The sequence below is a fragment of the Electrona antarctica genome (genome assembly GCF_951216825.1).
Source record: "Electrona antarctica genome assembly, chromosome: 22".
NCBI lineage: Eukaryota > Metazoa > Chordata > Actinopteri > Myctophiformes > Myctophidae > Electrona > Electrona antarctica.
The window spans coordinates 3,746,196-3,765,637 of record NC_136805.1 but is presented as its reverse complement, the minus strand read 5'-3'; the positions used below and the strand labels follow the sequence as shown (position 1 = coordinate 3,765,637).

Below are 19,442 nucleotides of genomic sequence, written 5' to 3'. Positions count from 1 at the left end.
GCTTAAATTACATGAGAGTGGTGACATTGAATCAGAATAGAATATAGAATATAGAATATGATGATTTCCTGTTTTTTGGCTATATAGACGTGTACATTTGTACATCTCTAAATGTTATGATGAATTGAACAAAGGTGGACCCTCTTGTAAACAAGTGTAGGCTAATGCTTTATTGGGTCGTCGACGTCCACTCACAGTTGACATTTTTTGTATTGAGTTGTGCTTGAAATGTACTGTAATTCTGCAAACTTCAATCAATAGTCACAATTTCTGCCGCAGCACCAGTGTGCAGCCCCCCCCCCCCCCCCCCCCCCCAACGACCACCGGTGTTATTTTTTAACGAAACTTTTTTTTGTGGGCGCACCGCCGGGGCGCATGCGCAGTGCGCCATGATGGTAGTGTGTGTGCAAGCATGATGGCTGCTGTGGACAGCACCGTGCTGGTGTCTCTGGTGGAGGACTTTGTCTCCGGACTGCAGGACAGCAAGGCCCGCGACACAGCGACAGGTAACACCGCCACACCCTCCATGTCCATGTCCATGTCCCCACCGCGGGACAGACATGTCTGTCTCTGTCATGGAGGTCACTGAGCAGGAGAGAGAGAGAGAGAGAGGGAGAGAGAGACTACACTGCTGAATGATGCGGTGCTGCTGCGCCGCTGTGCGCGTGAATGAAACATCCACCGGGCGCTACACCGATATTGGTGGCCTATCGGGGTGTGTGTGTGTGTGTGTGTGTGTGTGTGTGTGTGTGTGTGTAAGAATTATGTATTTGAGTGAAAAGCACAAAAGTATTGGTATTTGGTATCAAAGTTAAAAGGATGATACAAAAAGGGGCTTAATTGTTTCCACTATGGTCTTGTGTATTCAATTCATCGAGGCACTTCGAGGCGCGGTCATGATCTGTTCTGTTCTTTGACTATATAGAAGTGTCTATTTGTACGTCTCTAAATGTTTTGATGAATTGAACATGGTGGACCCTCTTGTAAACAAGTGTAATGCTTAATTGGGTCGTCCACTCACAGTTAACAAGTCTTTGTATTGAGTTTGTGCTTGAAATGTACTGTAATTCTGAAACGGTTAATAAATATTTCAATCAATCAATCACTTATAAATGTGCCACGATGGACCAGAGCTGTAGCCTACTGTACACTTGTACAGTAAGCATGATTATGTTTGCCATGTGAGTCATCCATCCATCACGAATCTGATCTGATCTGATTGATTGATTGAAGTATGTATTAACAGTTTGCAGAATTACAGTACATTTCAAGCACAAACTCAATACAAAAACTGTTAACTGAGAGTGGACGACACCATACAGTATTACACTTGTTTACAAGAGGGACCAGACAGAGGGTGATGCAATATTGCAAATACAACTGAAATATATATTTGTATTTAACAGGTCAAATATCAGTCAAACACCTATTATTGTTGATATCCATATTCCATAACCCATGGTGGGTAGTAGCCTAGTAGTACTCATAGAAAGAGACGAAATATATTTAGAAGGCGACGTACAGACAGTCAAGTCAGGTCACAGTATTAGATAGGTCACAAATGTCGTTGTAACACTGGCTAACTAGTTAGCCAAGTTAGCGCGACATCCTGTGGCTTTGCTGCCTTCCTTTAGTTTACATGAACAGCGTTCAGTTTATCAGCATCATGTTGGCAACATCACCTCCATTAGACACACTATTATTACACTGTCTGGGGAATATGGTCTGTCATGATGATAATGGATGGTACTGTGTAGAAATAATAGAGATGCTAGATAAGATTGAATGAATGCACTCATTTGACTACATTACTAGTCACATTGTTACATACACTGTCTGTACTGTACACCACCTTTGTTTCTGACTCTAGATATTCCATACATGTTGCACAAGATAAAATACGTTCACACACACACACACACACACACTTTGTCATATTTATGTATTATTTTATATTTTAACTTATTTTTCACTCTTATTGTTTTTTGTAACAGCAATCTGTTACATTTATTTATTTATTGAAAACTTTATTAGACAGAAATGCAAATAATAGGTACAGCTAGTCATAACACAAAGTCCTGAGGACATGTTTCCATTGCGGTCCTATCCTATGTATTCAATTTATAGACATTTAAAGACATAACAATAATATAGACATCATTATCAGCAATTAGAACCAGCAGTGTTTCTCTATGGAGCCACAAAGGAGACTCTTTGTGTCTCCATAGGGGACACACTGAATTCAAGTCCTCTATGGGGCGAGTAATCGATAGAAAGAAATACATTTAGGGAGTGAACTATCCCTTTAAGTTGCAATAACTAATCTCACCCACTGGCTTATACCTGGTAAACTTGTGACGTGAGTTTGAGTTGAGGGGATGATCTCTGTGTGCTGTTGTCAGTGGTGGAGAAAGTACCAATACTGAAATATAGAAATACTCTGAAAGTAAAAGTACGGAATTTCAAAATGTACTTAACCCATTTTGACCTGAGATCAGATTCTAAAAAATGTCTTCTACATCCTGACAGTTTTCTGAAAAAGCTATGTTTCCATGTCAGCCGTTCTTCGATTTTTCAAAAATAGCAGACCTACAAGCTCATAGCGCGCCACTCGGTGGCGCGCTATGAGCTTGTAGATCTGCTATTTTTCAATAGCTAAAGCGTAACATAATGCTAACACCAAAAGGGGTTCCCGCCCAGAATGGGTTAAAGTACCAAAGTACTCATTATGTCTTATTTCAAGTTTTCAAATGTATAAACGTCTTTTGAAAACAGCAGATCTACAAGCTCACAAAGCGTCACCATGCGACACATTGTGAGCTTGTAGATCATCGTCGTAGTGAGTATTAATGCATATTTTTTTTTAAATATAATCACAATCCAGTCTACAAAGTAGTAACTAAAGTTTTCAAATAAATGTAATCAGAGTATTCAAGATATAGATCTGTCCTGAGAGATGTCGTTCGTTGAACTCTGTGCCGTGAACTTGCGACACCACACATGCAGCCATATGATCCTGTTGCACAATATTCCTCCTCATCCCAGTGGTCACGTTTGGAATGGGTTAACTGGAGTACATACGTTGGTTAGATATACAGTACCAACAGTCACTGTTGTTGTTGTGAATGAATGCATGCTGGGACCTGAATGGAAACAAGACCGCTGTCCTTTTGGACCAATGCTGTGCTTGACTGTACCCTAGTACCGTTTGCATTTTATTGTCTTAATAAAATAATCAATCAATCAAATCAATCAAGTCAGACAAACCTGTGCTGCGGGTTAAAAATCACCCGTGGCTCCCGACATGCGTGGCAGGTTAAAAGTTAAAACCCACCCGTGGCTTCCTGTTGGGTTAGGGTTTGGGGGGGAGGGTGTCTGACTAAACGTGTGCACCTGGTTTAACTTCTGACAGAGTAAATATGATTTTCCTTTGCAGGAGTCAAAGATGGACAGTTTACAATCCTACAGGTGGTGGAAGCCTTGGGGTAATGTATTGATATTATATAATGTTAACACAACAACACAATAATATAAGTTAACGCAACAACAACAAAATGTCTTTGGGTTAGCTTAAGTAAATAATATGACTTTTATTGATAAAACGGTTGCAGCCTGAATGATGGAGTTCTATGTGATATTATTTGCTATAACATCGAGGCTAGTATTTGCTTGGCTACACTCATGTACTGTACAGAAAAATAATCAGTCGTAGTCTTAATTTAAATTTGACATCTCAATATGAATTCCCAATTTGGAATCAGATATTGGATTAAGGGCCCTCCACAACAAGTACTGTACTGTACTGTACTGTACTGTACTGTACTGTACTGTACTGTACTGCACTGTACTGTACTGTACTGTACTGTACTGTACTGTACTGTAACTGTACTGTACTGTACTGTACTAGTTATAACCTTCACCACTACTGTTGTTAATACTGTAGGGCGGCTGTGGCTCAGGAGGTAGAGCAGGTCGTCCAATGATCCCTGGGTCGGCGGTTCGAATCCCGGCTCCTCCTCCTGTCCACATGTCCAAGTGTCCTTGGGCAAGACAAGGCCAGACTGCCTCCAATGAGTCGGTCGGTGTGAGCTCGCCACACCAGCTTGTGAATGTGGAAAGTGAGGACGCTGGCGTCGACTGTTCGCCGCTTCAACCTTCCAATGTATGAGTGAATGAACCATTGTAAAGCGCTTTGAGCACTTGGAAAAGCGCTATACAAATGCAATTCATTAGTTGTGGTGTGGACTCTGCCATCCACATAAGTATAATAATGTCTAACTATAAATATATTTATAGTTATTGTTTTATACGGCCACTTTCTTGCCACTAGGTACTTTTGCACATACACGTTTGTCTTGGTCAGGTTACTGCATTACACAGACGAAACGGTAAAGACACATTTTTGAGTGGTGCAACCACTCCAACGAACAGCGAGTACCAATGAGTACCACAAGTGGCGCTGTTGTGCCAGAAACAGAGAGAGAGAGAGATAGTGCTGCCTGCTAATGAGAGACAGAGAGAGAGAGAGAGAGAGGGGGGGGGGGGGGGGGAGTTGCACCACTCAGTTCACACGGGTGTGATTTTTAAATTATGTACAACCATTTACTCAAAATATGAAGATAAGAAGCTTGGAAAATAAGTAGCTAAAAACGGCATACAATCATTAACAATGTGTGCTGTTGACTTTATTGTATTAAACTAGTATAAATAAATGTATAAAACGGGTATTTTCCCATTCATAGCAACATGTAGGAAGAGGAAGTAATCAATCCATACATGGGGGTCTCTGTGGTCTTTGTTCCATAAGTGGACGTATTAGTTCTGATATCCAGAGGAATAAACCTCTTTTCATCTGGTCCATAAGTGGACGTATTAGTTCTGATCTCCAGAGGAATAAACCTCTTTTCACCTGGTCTCAGTGGACGTATTAGTTCTGATCTCCAGAGGAATAAACCTCTTTTCATCTGGTCCATAAGTGGACGTATTAGTTCTGATATCCAGAGGAATAAACGTCTTTTCATCTGGTCTCAGATGGGAAGGTTTGGCTGCAGCATGACTAGATAGTTTACTAGATCACAGAACACATCCTCGTAGCAGAGAATGAAGAGGATGGCATTCTATAAACAGAATTGTTTTGATGCAAAGCAAACCTCTGTGTTCTGAATGTGTGTGTGTGTGTGTGTGTGTGTGTGTGTGTGTGTGTGTGTGTGTGTGTGTGTGTGTGTGTGTGTGTGTGTGTGTGTGTGTGTGTGTGTGTGTGTGTGTGTGTGTGTGTGTGTGTGTGTGTGTGTGTGTGTGTGTGTGTGTGTGTGTGTGTGTGTGTGTGTGTGTGTGTGTGTGTGTGTGTGTGTGTGTGTGTGTGTGTGTGTGTGTGTGTGTGTGTGTGTGTGTGTGTGTGTGTGTGTGTGTGCGCAGACTGAGTCTAACCAGCTCCCAGGTGACCACAAGGGGCAGAGGAGTGCAGATGCTGTCCGAAGTCGTACAGGAGTGCTGCCGACAAATCTCTGTCAAAGAAGGTAATAGTGTGTGTCACGGTGACTTTATAATGCATGATCTATATCATTTATATTATGTCAAATAAAGAGAGTAAATCTTTGACCGACACATTGTCATAACCTCAGCATTCATCGTAGAAGGATGCGACTGGTTGCATTTGAAAGCTGGTCTCTTCTAGAGACATATTTAGACGATGAGGTCAATAAGGCAAACCCCTGCATTGCCGCTGTGTCACGTCATGTTGTTTTATTTACTTTTTGAGTGGTGCAACCATAGGGTGCAGCACTTCAATGCCCAGCAATGTGTGTCCCTGGCTGGTTGGCTGGCTGGCTCTGGGTCTGTCTGTCCCAGCACGGAAATAGCGTTATAGCGTTCGTTCACCACCAAGTGTCACTGTTGTGCAGCGTAACACACAGACACAGAGACACACACAGACAGGCCAGGGAGGAGAGCTTGTACAGTACATACAGTACAGTACAGTACAGCACCACTCACTTGGTCTCCTTCCCTCCACAGTGGAAGTGCTCCTGGCGTTCTATGAGAACAGACTGAAGGACCACCACGTCATCACTCCTCATGTGTTACTGGGCCTGAAGGCGTTGGTGAGTGAAGCTCCTCCCTGTCTCTATACTCATGTGTTACTGGGCCTGAAGGTGTTGGTGAGTGACTATACCACGTGCCTACAGTGGGAAAGCAGAATTGTCTAATCGCAATTATTTGAGATAATCACAATTATTTTGCCATAATCGCCATAATCATTTCCATGTCGAAAGATGTTCATACATTAAAAAAAACATAGCCAATCTATAAGCTTACAACACGCTATTTCGCTAAGTATAACATTTATAAAAATTACATTAATTTCTTGGTATATTTCTGCCCTGTGCACTTTTTTAATTTTCTTTTTTTACGAAGCCGAAAAGGCAAACATAAATGTAATTTCTATTCATAACGTTCCAGTTTCCAATGCCCATCGTCAGCTTCCATGTGTAATCGTGACCGCCCTAAACAAGATACTGTACTTTAAATCACTCCAGAATATCATCCTCAATCTAATTTAATTCCTCTGTTCTCAGTCCAAACACCCAGCGTTGCCTCCTGGTGCTGCCGTCTCCATGCTGAGGTCTATATTTCAAGATGTCCACGTGCAGGTCAGTGAGACCAGTCTCGCAAGAGCATTATTAGCATAGCGTATTTCTTAAGTTTTATCTTCACAAATGCAGCACAGATAAATTAAATCGGCACGCACGCACATGCACGGAGACACTGGTTCTGTGTTTATTACCGACATCCAAACCCTCCTATTAGTGCAATCTGTACGCATCACTACTGTATACTAGAGTCTGCAGCCCTTTGTGGACTTTTTAGCATGAGCTACATAATTAGAGAGAGAGAGAGAGAACAATGTACTGTAGCTGTAATGTAATGAGAGAGCATGCTGTGTGTGTTTTCTCTAGTCCCTGATGTTGGCAGAGAGAAACGTTGTGTACACCATCCTGGTCAACCTCATGGACTCCAGAGAGACGGGTGAGGCACGCACGCACGCACGCACGCACGCACGCACGCACGCACGCACGCACGCACGCACGCACGCACGCACGCACGCACGCACGCACGCACGCACGCACGCACGCACGCACGCACGCACGCACGCACGCACGCACGCACGCACGCACGCACGCACGCACGCACGCACGCACGCACGCACGCACGCACGCACGCACGCACGCACGCACGCACGCACGCACGCACGCACGCACGCACGCACGCACGCACGCACGCACGCACGCACGCACGCACGCACGCACGCACGCACGCACGCACGCACGCACGCACGCACGCACGCACGCACTCATTGATACATCATGGAATGGTAAACAACATCTCTAGCCAGTTGTGGAAGATGTTCTTCTTTCGAGAGTCTTCCAGGCTCCAACCTTGGCCTTGACCTTTTTGACCCCGTCCTCCTCAGAACTGAAGAGTCTGGGGTCGGACTTTGTGTTTGGTTTCGTCCAATCAATGGATGGCGAGAGGGACCCTCGGAACCTGCTGCTGACCTTCCAGATCGCCACGGAAATCATCAGCAGAGGCTACGACATGGGTGAGGCACGCACGCACGCACACACCGCACACACACACGCACGCACGCACTCACACACACACACACACCGCACGCACGCACTCACACACGCACGCACGCACACATGTTGTCTTTCTTCCATCTCCCTCTATCTTAATATTTCTAATTTAACCTCTTTTTAATCCATCTCTCTCCATTTCACTCTCGCCCTCTCTCTCCCAGGTAAATTCGTAGAGGAGTTGTTTGAGGTGACATCCTGCTATTTCCCCATCGACTTCAGCCCAGTAAGTCAATTCTCTTCTCTCTGTTTACCCAGCTGCCTTTGCAAAGCAGGACAGACAGACAGACAGACAGACAGACAGACAGACAGACAGACAGACAGACAGACAGACAGACAGACAGACAGACAGACAGACAGACAGACAGACAGACAGACAGACACGTCCTGTGAACTCGGGGCGGCCTCGACAGGATGTAATAACGTCAACAGCATCCTGGATGTCTTCCTGTCTGTCTGTGTTGTGCATCAGGTTCATCAGTCTATAGCAGGGGTGGCCACACTTTACTGCAGGTTCATCAGTCTATAGCAGGGGTGGCCACACTTTACTGCAGGTTCATCAGTCTATAGCAGGGGTGGCCACACTTTACTGCAGGTTCATCAGTCTATAGCAGGGGTGGCCACACTTTTTTAACTTAAGAGCTACTTTCCAAATAACCAGCTCAACAAGATCTACCCACAAAAAAATATGATTGCTGAAAAGACGAACTTAGAAATTGGTAGTGTTTTTTTTGCATATTACTTTCTGATGCTACTGCCGTTTGTGCGCAACACCCTTGAAAACAAGAGCTGACAGACCCTTTTTGATGTCAATCAATTAAGTCACCTTAATTCAAGTGGCAGATGCCAAAAATATAAAATTATATAAAATTATATGTATTTTTAGGGGCATGTCATGTGATCTATACCTGCACAGCCTTTGTGATCTACTGGTAGATCACGATCTACCTTTTAGGGCACCGCTGGTCTAGGATCTACAGTTTAGATCTGTAGGTATCATACATAGTGGGATCATTATGTGAAAATCATTACAGCATTATTTGTAGAAGAAGCAAACAAATAGCACCTGTGTGTGTGTGTGTGTGTGTGTGTGTGTGTGTGTGTGTGCGTGCGTGCGTGCTCGTGTGCTCGTGTGCTTTTGCATGCATGTGCAACTCAATGGTTGACCACTTCCTTCCGGCCCACCACAATGGAAGTAGTTCATAATATTCCCTTGGGTGGTTTTGCTCGCGATACACGTCGACGGTCTGCAGCGTAAGGCTTCAGTTCAGAAACGTAAATGTATTCCTGCATGTAGTCCTAACTTAACTCCTAAAGGTGGAGAAGAGACAGTCCAGGTCACACAGTTTATTTCCTGGATTCATTGAAGAACATTTCACATGTTTTGTATGTCGTGGTGATGCTTTTTGTTTTCGCTGTACTATTTTCAACTGCTTTTCACTGCTAACCCATTCTGGGCGGGAACCCGTTCTGGTGTTTTAACTAAGCATTTTGTTATAATTTAGCTATTGAAAAATAGCAGATCTACAAGCTCATAGCGCGCCACCGAGTGGCGCGCTACGAGCTTGTAGATCTGCTATTTTTGAAAAATCGTGAAAATGTGGCACAAATCTTTGAATATATATTCTTTCAGAGGACTTTTTTATTTATTTCGATGTCAGGCCTAAATGGGCCAATCAATCAATCAATCAATCAGACAGACAGACATTTGAGCCATCTGTAGTTTCATGTGAGTCATTGCTTCATTTATAGCTGTCACCACACAGCTAGTAATACAATACTGAGAGCTTATCATGAATGATGCCCTCGCTATTGATCTATTTAGATTACGTTGTTATGTTCCTCTGCTTGTGGTTGCTGTGTCTATACGGTCATAGTATCTGCATCCTGTTATCGGCTGTTGTAACAAGCATGTGATTATTATTCTCTCCCCCCCCCACAGCCCCCCAACGACCCTCACGGCATCACACAGGAGGTGCTCATCCTGGCACTGAGGACTGTGCTCACTGGAACGCCACTCTTTGCTGAGGTAAAATGATTTACTTCCATCCATCCATCCATCCATCTTCAACCGCTTATCCGTAGTCGGGTCGCGGGGGCAACAGCTCCACCAGAGTGCTCCAGACTTCCCTCTCCAGAGCAACATTAGTGACTTCCTCCTGGGGGATCCCGAGACGCTCCAAGGCCAGTGAGTCGATGTATTTCCTCCAACTGCGCCTTGGTCTGCCCCGGGGTCTCCTCCCAGTGGGACGTGCCTCGAGGACCTCTCTAGGGAGATGCCCGAGAGGCATCCTAACCAGATGCCCGAACCACCTAAGCTGGCTCCTTTCCAGGCGGAGGAGCAGCGGTTCTACTCCGAGTCTCTCTCGTGTGACCCTCCTATATTCAGCTATTAGTGTAGATTTCCATCTCACACAAACATTAAATTCCCATTGACAATGAATGGAGAATATTTACGTCATAATATGTGGATGAGCAAATCGGCTATTTTTGACCTACACATTATTCCGATTGACAATGATGGAGAATTTATGTCATGATGTACGATAAGAGCGCCCCTCATTTCATGGGGGTGATTAAAAAAAAAACATTTAGGCCTGAGGCTGATTCTAAAAATCCTTCTAAATCCTGACCTAAGTTTTCTGAAAAACTTCAAATATTTATATAGCAGCATCAATTTTTGTAATGTTTGAATACTGTACACAGAACCCCAAAATGGGTTCCTGGCCTGAGGTCTTGCAGAGCTTGTACATTGATTGATTGAATACTTTAGTAACAGTTTGCAGGAGAAAAAAAGCACAGGAAAGTACAGTTCAATACAAGGTCTAAAAAGCCTAATGGCTTGTTTCCATTACGGACCTTTGTACTCAATTAAACTAAAATCCAAACCAAGCATGCTCCAATTTGGCGTTCCACTATAATATGTAGAGGGAAAACCGGCAAAGCATCATTCTGTGTAATTGTAGATTTGCGCAATGGCTATTACACAAATAGCAGCTATACAAGCTCACAACATGCCACTTTGTGCCGTGCTGCAAGCTTGTACATCTGCTATTTTTTGGGGGCGAAAACCACAAACGTTGCATTGTCAGAATGTTGGATAGTGTCTTTCTGTGGATTAATCTCTCTCTCTCTCTCTCTCTCTCTCTCTCTCTCTCTCTCTCTCTCCCAGTTCCTGCTGCCTCTGATCATCGAGAAACTGGACTCTGACGTTCAGACCGCCAAGGTGGACTCCCTGCAGACCCTGGTGAGAAACCCCCTCCACGGCAACCCCCTCGTGTTTTACTGTACCATCAGCACTGGACCCCCCCACGCGCACGCGCCTACGCACTACTATTTGCTGACTGTACCTGGCGACGGTGGCTCAGGGGTAGAGTGGCTGGATGGTAACCGCAAGGTTGCCAGTTCGAACCCGGGCTCCCCCAGAGTTAGTGTTGAAGTGTCCTTGAGCAAGACTCTGAACCCCTAATTGCTCCTGATGTGCTGGTTGGTGCCTTGCATGCCTTTCTGCCACCATCGGTGTATGAATGTGTGTGTGAATGGGTGAATTGATGCACAATCTATGTAAAGCGCCTTGGATAAAGGCGCTATATAAATGCACCATTTACCATTTACCTACACACTACTAATGACATGAATGTTGACGTGAACGCCAGGTTGTAAAGTCCAGTGCATTATTTCAAAATAAGTCCTGGATTGTAGCTTCAACATGACATCATTCCTCTCGTGTGTTGTTTGTCCTCTGCTTCCTTCCAGGCTGCGTGTGTAGAAACATACCAACAACAACACCTGGCAGAGTTCCTACCTGGCCTGTGGGCTTCACTACGCAGAGAGGTTAGTTCCTACCTGGCCTGTGGGCTTCACTACGCAGAGAGTTTAGTTCCTACCTGGCCTGTGGGCTTCACTACGCAGAGAGGTTAGTTCCTACCTGGCCTGTGGGCTTCACTACGCAGAGAGGTTAGTTCCTACCTGGCCTGTGGGCTTCCCTACGCAGAGAGGTTAGTTCCTACCTGGCCTGTGGGCTTCACTACGCAGAGAGGTAGGTTCCTACCTGGCCTGTGGGCTTCACTACGCAGAGAGGTTAGTTCCTACCTGGCCTGTGGGCTTCACTACGCAGAGAGGTTAGTTCCTACCTGGCCTGTGGGCTTCACTACGCAGAGAGGTTAGTTCCTACCTGGCCTGTGGGCTTCACTACGCAGAGAGGTAGGTTCCTACCTGGCCTGTGGGCTTCACTACGCAGAGAGGTTAGTTCCTACCTGGCCTGTGGGCTTCACTACGCAGAGAGGTTAGTTCCTACCTGGCCTGTGGGCTTCACTACGCAGAGAGGTTAGTTCCTACCTGGCCTGTGGGCTTCCCTACGCAGAGAGGTTAGTTCCTACCTGGCCTGTGGGCTTCACTACGCAGAGAGGTAGGTTCCTACCTGGCCTGTGGGCTTCACTACGCAGAGAGGTTAGTTCCTACCTGGCCTGTGGGCTTCACTACGCAGAGAGGTTAGTTCCTACCTGGCCTGTGGGCTTCACTACGCAGAGAGGTAGGTTCCTACCTGGCCTGTGGGCTTCACTACGCAGAGAGGTAGGTTCCTACCTGGCCTGTGGGCTTCACTACGCAGAGAGGTAGGTCCTACCTGGCCTGTGGGCTTCACTACGCAGAGAGGTTAGTTCCTACCTGGCCTGTGGGCTTCACTACGCAGAGAGGTAGGTTCCTACCTGGCCTGTGGGCTTCCCTACGCAGAGAGGTTAGTTCCTACCTGGCCTGTGGGCTTCACTACGCAGAGAGGTTAGTTCCTACCTGGCCTGTGGGCTTCACTACGCAGAGAGGTTAGTTCCTACCTGGCCTGTGGGCTTCACTACGCAGAGAGGTTAGTTCCTACCTGGCCTGTGGGCTTCCCTACGCAGAGAGGTTAGTTCCTACCTGGCCTGTGGGCTTCACTACGCAGAGAGGTAGGTTCCTACCTGGCCTGTGGGCTTCACTACGCAGAGAGGTTAGTTCCTACCTGGCCTGTGGGCTTCACTACGCAGAGAGGTTAGTTCCTACCTGGCCTGTGGGCTTCACTACGCAGAGAGGTAGGTTCCTACCTGGCCTGTGGGCTTCACTACGCAGAGAGGTTAGTTCCTACCTGGCCTGTGGGCTTCACTACGCAGAGAGGTTAGTTCCTACCTGGCCTGTGGGCTTCACTACGCAGAGAGGTAGGTTCCTACCTGGCCTGTGGGCTTCACTACGCAGAGAGGTAGGTTCCTACCTGGCCTGTGGGCTTCACTACGCAGAGAGGTAGGTCCTACCTGGCCTGTGGGCTTCACTACGCAGAGAGGTTAGTTCCTACCTGGCCTGTGGGCTTCACTACGCAGAGAGGTAGGTTCCTACCTGGCCTGTGGGCTTCCCTACGCAGAGAGGTTAGTTCCTACCTGGCCTGTGGGCTTCACTACGCAGAGAGGTAGGTTCCTACCTGGCCTGTGGGCTTCACTACGCAGAGAGGTAGGTTCCTACCTGGCCTGTGGGCTTCACTACGCAGAGAGGTTAGTTCCTACCTGGCCTGTGGGCTTCCCTACGCAGAGAGGTTAGTTCCTACCTGGCCTGTGGGCTTCACTACGCAGAGAGGTTAGTTCCTACCTGGCCTGTGGGCTTCCCTACGCAGAGAGGTTAGTTCCTACCTGGCCTGTGGGCTTCACTACGCAGAGAGGTAGGTTCCTACCTGGCCTGTGGGCTTCACTACGCAGAGAGGTCAGTTCCTACCTGGCCTGTGGGCTTCACTACGCAGAGAGGTTAGTTCCTACCTGGCCTGTGGGCTTCACTACGCAGAGAGGTAGGTTCCTACCTGGCCTGTGGGCTTCACTACGCAGAGAGGTTAGTTCCTACCTGGCCTGTGGGCTTCACTACGCAGAGAGGTAGAGTGTGTGTTCCTACCTGGCCTGTGGGCTTCACTACGCAGAGAGGTAGTGTGTGTGTGTTCCTACCTGGCCTGTGGGCTTCACTACGCAGAGAGGTTAGTTCCTACCTGGCCTGTGGGCTTCACTACGCAGAGAGGTTAGTTCCTACCTGGCCTGTGGGCTTCACTACGCAGAGAGGTAGAGTGTGTCAGGTAGAGTGTGTGTTCACACAGAGAAGTCCTTGATAGCCCCATACATCCAAAAGAGAAATCCTATCTGATTGCGTTAACGACGTTAAACTCAATTTACCAAAAGTTAACTCTGAACTAGTTAAATCTGCCTTTAGCTTCTGTGGCCCTGATACATGGAACGACCTACAAAAGACATTCAAATTGACCACATTGGTGCCCTTGCATCGTTTTAAAACCTTGGTGAGCATACAGACCCCCACAACGTGTAACTGTTTTTAGATCATTTTGAAATTTGTTTCATCTTTTTATTTGTAAACCTATGTAATTTCACGTATACCTTGTATTGTATTGTATTCTTTGTTTTTATTTTCCTGATCTTCTGATGTATTGTGATGTTTTTCTATGTGATTGTATTTCTCGACAACACTGAAAATGAGTTTGATTACTCAGTGTAATTTAGAGAATAAATACAACTTGAATGAACTTCCACTGCCACTCGATTTGCCGCTCCCTTTATGCATGCACATACCCTCTATTGTTGTGTGTGTGCAGGTGTTCCAGACCACCAGTGAGAAGGTGGAGTCTGCAGGCCTGGCCACGCTGGCAGCCATCACTTCCTGTCTGTCTCGCTCCGTCCTCAGCTCCGACTCCGAGGACGGCCTGAGCGTCTTCCTCCAGCTGGTCCTCAGCGGTACGACCTTTCCACCGGGATTGGGAATGTCTCATTGAGGCTCTCACTCCTCACCAAATACGTTTTTAACGTGTTATTTAGTGGTCTATTTATTGATACACCTATAATGTTGGCTTACCGCATATTAAACTCTCGGTCGTTCGGCAGCTCCATGTTCGACTGGCCTTGCTGCGACACGTGCGAGGACCACGGCCATTAGTGTTTTGGTCTGTCAGAGAGGCGGGTCTTCCTCTCCACTGTAATACAATGGAAGTGAATGGTTGGCGTACCGTGAACTATCGCCAGAGGGCGCTAGCGTTCCATGAGTTAATAAATATAGGTATAGCTTTGCACACTCAATTCATAATTAACATTCCAATTTTGGAGCTCTGGCTCATGGACTAAGAACCACAAAGAAGTGAACCGGTTCCAACCAGTGGAAAAGGGGCCTCTGAGCTTTTAATGGAACCCCCGGTCCAACGGGCTCTGTTCTCTGAAGTGGAAGTTCTATTTAGTGTAGTATTTGAGAGGTTCTCAAACGTTTTAATTTCAAGGAACCCCATAACTCCGAGAGAGTACAAATGGAACTTAATGGACTTTACGGGTCCTTTTGGTTCCATTTGTAGACTCTGAGTTATACACACCCATACGGAGCCCTTTGGAACACACTTTGAGACCCACTGGGGTAGCAGAGTGTTTCCAGTGAGCCAACACACACAACAGCAGCACCCTGACTCTAAAAATGTGTAATCCTGGCCGCAACACTTCCTCTGCCAACCTGGGGGGGGTCCTGTTTGACCAGAATGGAACCAGAGCCTTCATTAGTATCAGCGGTAACACCTGTGAAGGAGGATAGGGAAGTGGCCTGGAAGTTCTTTCCAAAATGGCGTGTGGCATAGAGCCCATTCTATAGATTGTGGAGTGACGTTGTGGGCGTGTTTTGTTAATTTGTTTCCTGTCGTTTTGCAGACTGCAAGCATCACCTGGCCGAACCGGACCTGAAGCTGGTGTGGCCCAGCGCCAAGCTGCTGCAGGCGGCCTCTAGCACCTCCTACAGGGCCAGTCACTTCATGACAGCCGCCGTCATCCCCTCCCTCATGGAGCAATACAACACCAGAACACAGGTGGTCCAAATCATCTCATTGATAAACGTCCAAACGACTGCATTGTCTAATTTGTTTACAATTTGTTTACATGTCTGTGAAATCTGCTAGACCAGTGATTGTAAACTTTATTTAAAGTTTACAAATTATAAAAGAATAAAAAGTGCTTTAAACTAAAGGACATTTCTGTGAGTGCTGGTATTCTCTCCTTAGAGACTTCTTGTAAAGTTAACTTTCCTCGACCGCGCACCCGGTAAGATTGTTCAGAGAGACTAAGACGGTTTGGAGTCGTGCAGGCTTCCTTGCTTCAAACCTATAGAATGATTGTACTGTAGGTTGTATAAATTGGACGTGTTAACATGTTCCTCTCTCTCTGTGCAGTGCTCCCAGAGGAGGACGGTACTGGACGTGTTAACATGTTCCTCTCTCTCTCAGTGCTCCCAGAGGAGGACGGTACTGGACGTGTTAACATGTTCCTCTCTCTCAGTGCTCCCAGAGGAGGACGGTACTGGACGTGTTAACATGTTCCTCTCTCTCTGTGCAGTGCTCCCAGAGGCGGACGGTACTGGACGTGTTGCAGGGCTTCATTCAGCCGCCCAAAAACAGCCCAGCAGTGGAGGAAGGTGACTGTGACAGTGATTTTAGTGCACTGTTTTACTTAGATTTGAAAATGTGGATGGAAATCTAATAATAAGGCACCAAAATCAGCAGTTATAATTCAATTTGTTTTCTATGAAAATGATTGCACTTGAGTATGACATTAGGGAAGCCGGTCATGTGTGACATCTGGGCTCTTGATTAATCTCAGCTGTGTTGTCATTGTGTAATTAATTTTGTCCTCCAATGTTTTGTCCTCTCTGTCTCTCTCTCTCTCTCTCTCTCTCTCTCTCTCTCTCTCTCTCTCTCTCTCTCTCTCTCTCTCTCTCTCTCTCTCTCTCTCTCCCCCATCAATAGAGAGTGTGTTGCTGCCGTTCCGTGAGTCTCTGTGCGCTGTGGTTTTCTCTGCTGTGTTGGAGAACAGCGGAAGTCTGCAGATCACAGCCACCAAGGTCCTCACGGCGCTGGGACAGCACACAGGTGAGTGTCAGCCACCCCAAGGTCCTCACGGCGCTGGGACAGCACACAGGTGAGTGTCAGCCACCCCAAGGTCCTCACGGCGCTGCTGAGACAGCACACAGGTGAGTGTCAGCCACCCCAAGGTCCTCACGGCGCTGCTGGGACAGCACACAGGTGAGTGTCAGCCACCCCAATGTCCTCACGGCGCTGCTGGGACAGCACACAGGTGAGTGTCAGCCACCCCAATGTCCTCACGGCGCTGGGACAGCACACAGGTGAGTGTCAGCCACCCCAAGGTCCTCACGGAGCTGGGACAGCACACAGGTGAGTGTCAGCCACCCCAAGGTCCTCACGGAGCTGGGACAGCACACAGGTGAGTGTCAGCCACCCCAAGGTCCTCACGGCGCTGGGACAGCACACAGGTGAGTGTCAGCCACCCCAAGGTCCTCCCGGTGTAGCTGGGACAGCACACAGGTGAGTGTCAGCCACCCCAAGGTCCTCACGGCGCTGGGACAGCACACAGGTGAGTGTCAGCCACCCCAAGGTCCTCACGGCGCTGCTGGGACAGCACACAGGTGAGTGTCAGCCACCCCAAGGTCCTCACGGCGCTGGGACAGCACACAGGTGAGTGTCAGCCACCCCAATGTCCTCACGGCGCTGGGACAGCACACAGGTGAGTGTCAGCCACCCCAAGGTCCTCACGGTGTAGCTGGGACAGCACACAGGTGAGTGTCAGCCACCCCAAGGTCCTCACGGCGCTGCTGGGACAGCACACAGGTGAGTGTCAGCCACCCCAAGGTCCTCACGACGCTGGGACAGCACACAGGTGAGTGTCAGCCACCCCAAGGTCCTCACGACGCTGGGACAGCACACAGGTGAGTGTCAGCCACCCCAAGGTCCTCACGGCGCTGGGACAGCACACAGGTGAGTGTCAGCCACCCCAAGGTCCTCACGGCGCTGGGACAGCACACAGGTGAGTGTCAGCCACCCCAAGGTCCTCACGGCGCTGGGACAGCACACAGGTGAGTGTCAGCCACCCCAAGGTCCTCACGGCGCTGCTGGGACATCACACAGGTGAGTGTCAGCCACCCCAAGGTCCTCACGGCGCTGCTGAGACAGCACACAGGTGAGTGTCAGCCACCCCAAGGTCCTCACGGCGCTGCTGGGACAGCACACAGGTGAGTGTCAGCCACCCCAATGTCCTCACGGCGCTGCTGGGACAGCACACAGGTGAGTGTCAGCCACCCCAATGTCCTCACGGCGCTGGGACAGCACACAGGTGAGTGTCAGCCACCCCAAGGTCCTCACGGAGCTGGGACAGCACACAGGTGAGTGTCAGCCACCCCAAGGTCCTCACGGAGCTGGGACAGCACACAGGTGAGTGTCAGCCACCCCAAGGTCCTCACGGCGCTGGGACAGCACACAGGTGAGTGTCAGCCACCCCAAGGTCCTCCCGGTGTAGCTGGGACAGCACACAGGTGAGTGTCAGCCACCCCAAGGTCCTCACGGCGCTGGGACAGCACACAGGTGAGTGTCAGCCACCCCAAGGTCCTCACGGCGCTGCTGGGACAGCACACAGGTGAGTGTCAGCCACCCCAAGGTCCTCACGGCGCTGGGACAGCACACAGGTGAGTGTCAGCCACCCCAATGTCCTCACGGCGCTGGGACAGCACACAGGTGAGTGTCAGCCACCCCAAGGTCCTCACGGTGTAGCTGGGACAGCACACAGGTGAGTGTCAGCCACCCCAAGGTCCTCACGGCGCTGCTGGGACAGCACACAGGTGAGTGTCAGCCACCCCAAGGTCCTCACGACGCTGGGACAGCACACAGGTGAGTGTCAGCCACCCCAAGGTCCTCACGACGCTGGGACAGCACACAGGTGAGTGTCAGCCACCCCAAGGTCCTCACGGCGCTGGGACAGCACACAGGTGAGTGTCAGCCACCCCAAGGTCCTCACGGCGCTGGGACAGCACACAGGTGAGTGTCAGCCACCCCAAGGTCCTCACGGCGCTGGGACAGCACACAGGTGAGTGTCAGCCACCCCAAGGTCCTCACGGCGCTGCTGGGACAGCACACAGGTGAGTGTCAGCCACCCCAAGGTCCTCACGGCGCTGGGACAGCACACAGGTGAGTGTCAGCCACCCCAAGGTCCTCACGGCGCTGCTGGGACAGCACACAGGTGAGTGTCAGCCACCCCAAGGTCCTCACGGAGCTGGGACAGCACACAGGTGAGTGTCAGCCACCCCAAGGTCCTCACGGTGTAGCTGGGACAGCACACAGGTGAGTGTCAGCCACCCCAAGGTCCTCACGGTGTAGCTGGGACAGCACACAGGTGAGTGTCAGCCACCCCAAGGTCCTCACGGCGCTGGGACAGCACACAGGTGAGTGTCAGCCACCCCAAGGTCCTCACGGCGCTGGGACAGCACACAGGTGAGTGTCAGCCACCCCAAGGTCCTCACGGCGCTGGGACAGCACACAGGTGAGTGTCAGCCACCCCAAGGTCCTCACGGCGCTGGGACAGCACACAGGTGAGTGTCAGCCACCCCAAGGTCCTCACGGCGCTGGGACAGCACACAGGTGAGTGTCAGCCACCCCAAGGTCCTCACGGCGCTGGGACAGCACACAGTGAGTGTCAGCCACCCCAAGGTCCTCACGGCGCTGGGACAGCACACAGGTGAGTGTCAGCCACCCCAAGGTCCTCACGGCGCTGCTGGGACAGCACACAGGTGAGTGTCAGCCACCCCAAGGTCCTCACGGCGCAGCTGGGACAGCACACAGGTGAGTGTCAGCCACCCCAAGGTCCTCACGGCGCAGCTGGGACAGCACACAGGTGAGTGTCAGCCACCCCAAGGTCCTCACGGCGCTGGGACAGCACACAGGTGAGTGTCAGCCACCCCAAGGTCCTCACGGCGCTGGGACAGCAC

The 19,442-nt window shown here is 49.0% G+C and overlaps 1 protein-coding gene across 2 annotated transcripts in view; it reads left to right on the top strand.

The window, feature by feature from the left end:
* Nucleotides 1–378: 378 nt before the first annotated feature.
* Nucleotides 379–19,442, top strand: part of mms19 (MMS19 homolog, cytosolic iron-sulfur assembly component) — a 43,922-nt gene continuing 24,858 nt past the window's right edge. For both annotated transcript variants that reach the window (XM_079493540.1, XM_079493539.1), the window contains exons 1-15: nucleotides 379–506; nucleotides 3,437–3,485; nucleotides 5,416–5,516; nucleotides 6,013–6,098; nucleotides 6,573–6,647; nucleotides 6,954–7,023; nucleotides 7,469–7,597; nucleotides 7,799–7,860; nucleotides 9,577–9,663; nucleotides 10,807–10,881; nucleotides 11,391–11,468; nucleotides 14,242–14,380; nucleotides 15,329–15,483; nucleotides 16,007–16,085; nucleotides 16,417–16,539. In XM_079493540.1, coding sequence (XP_079349666.1) covers nucleotides 413–506; nucleotides 3,437–3,485; nucleotides 5,416–5,516; nucleotides 6,013–6,098; nucleotides 6,573–6,647; nucleotides 6,954–7,023; nucleotides 7,469–7,597; nucleotides 7,799–7,860; nucleotides 9,577–9,663; nucleotides 10,807–10,881; nucleotides 11,391–11,468; nucleotides 14,242–14,380; nucleotides 15,329–15,483; nucleotides 16,007–16,085; nucleotides 16,417–16,539 — 1,402 coding nt within the window. In that variant the 5' untranslated portion in view covers nucleotides 379–412. The remainder of the gene's footprint in view (nucleotides 507–3,436; nucleotides 3,486–5,415; nucleotides 5,517–6,012; nucleotides 6,099–6,572; nucleotides 6,648–6,953; nucleotides 7,024–7,468; nucleotides 7,598–7,798; nucleotides 7,861–9,576; nucleotides 9,664–10,806; nucleotides 10,882–11,390; nucleotides 11,469–14,241; nucleotides 14,381–15,328; nucleotides 15,484–16,006; nucleotides 16,086–16,416; nucleotides 16,540–19,442) is intronic.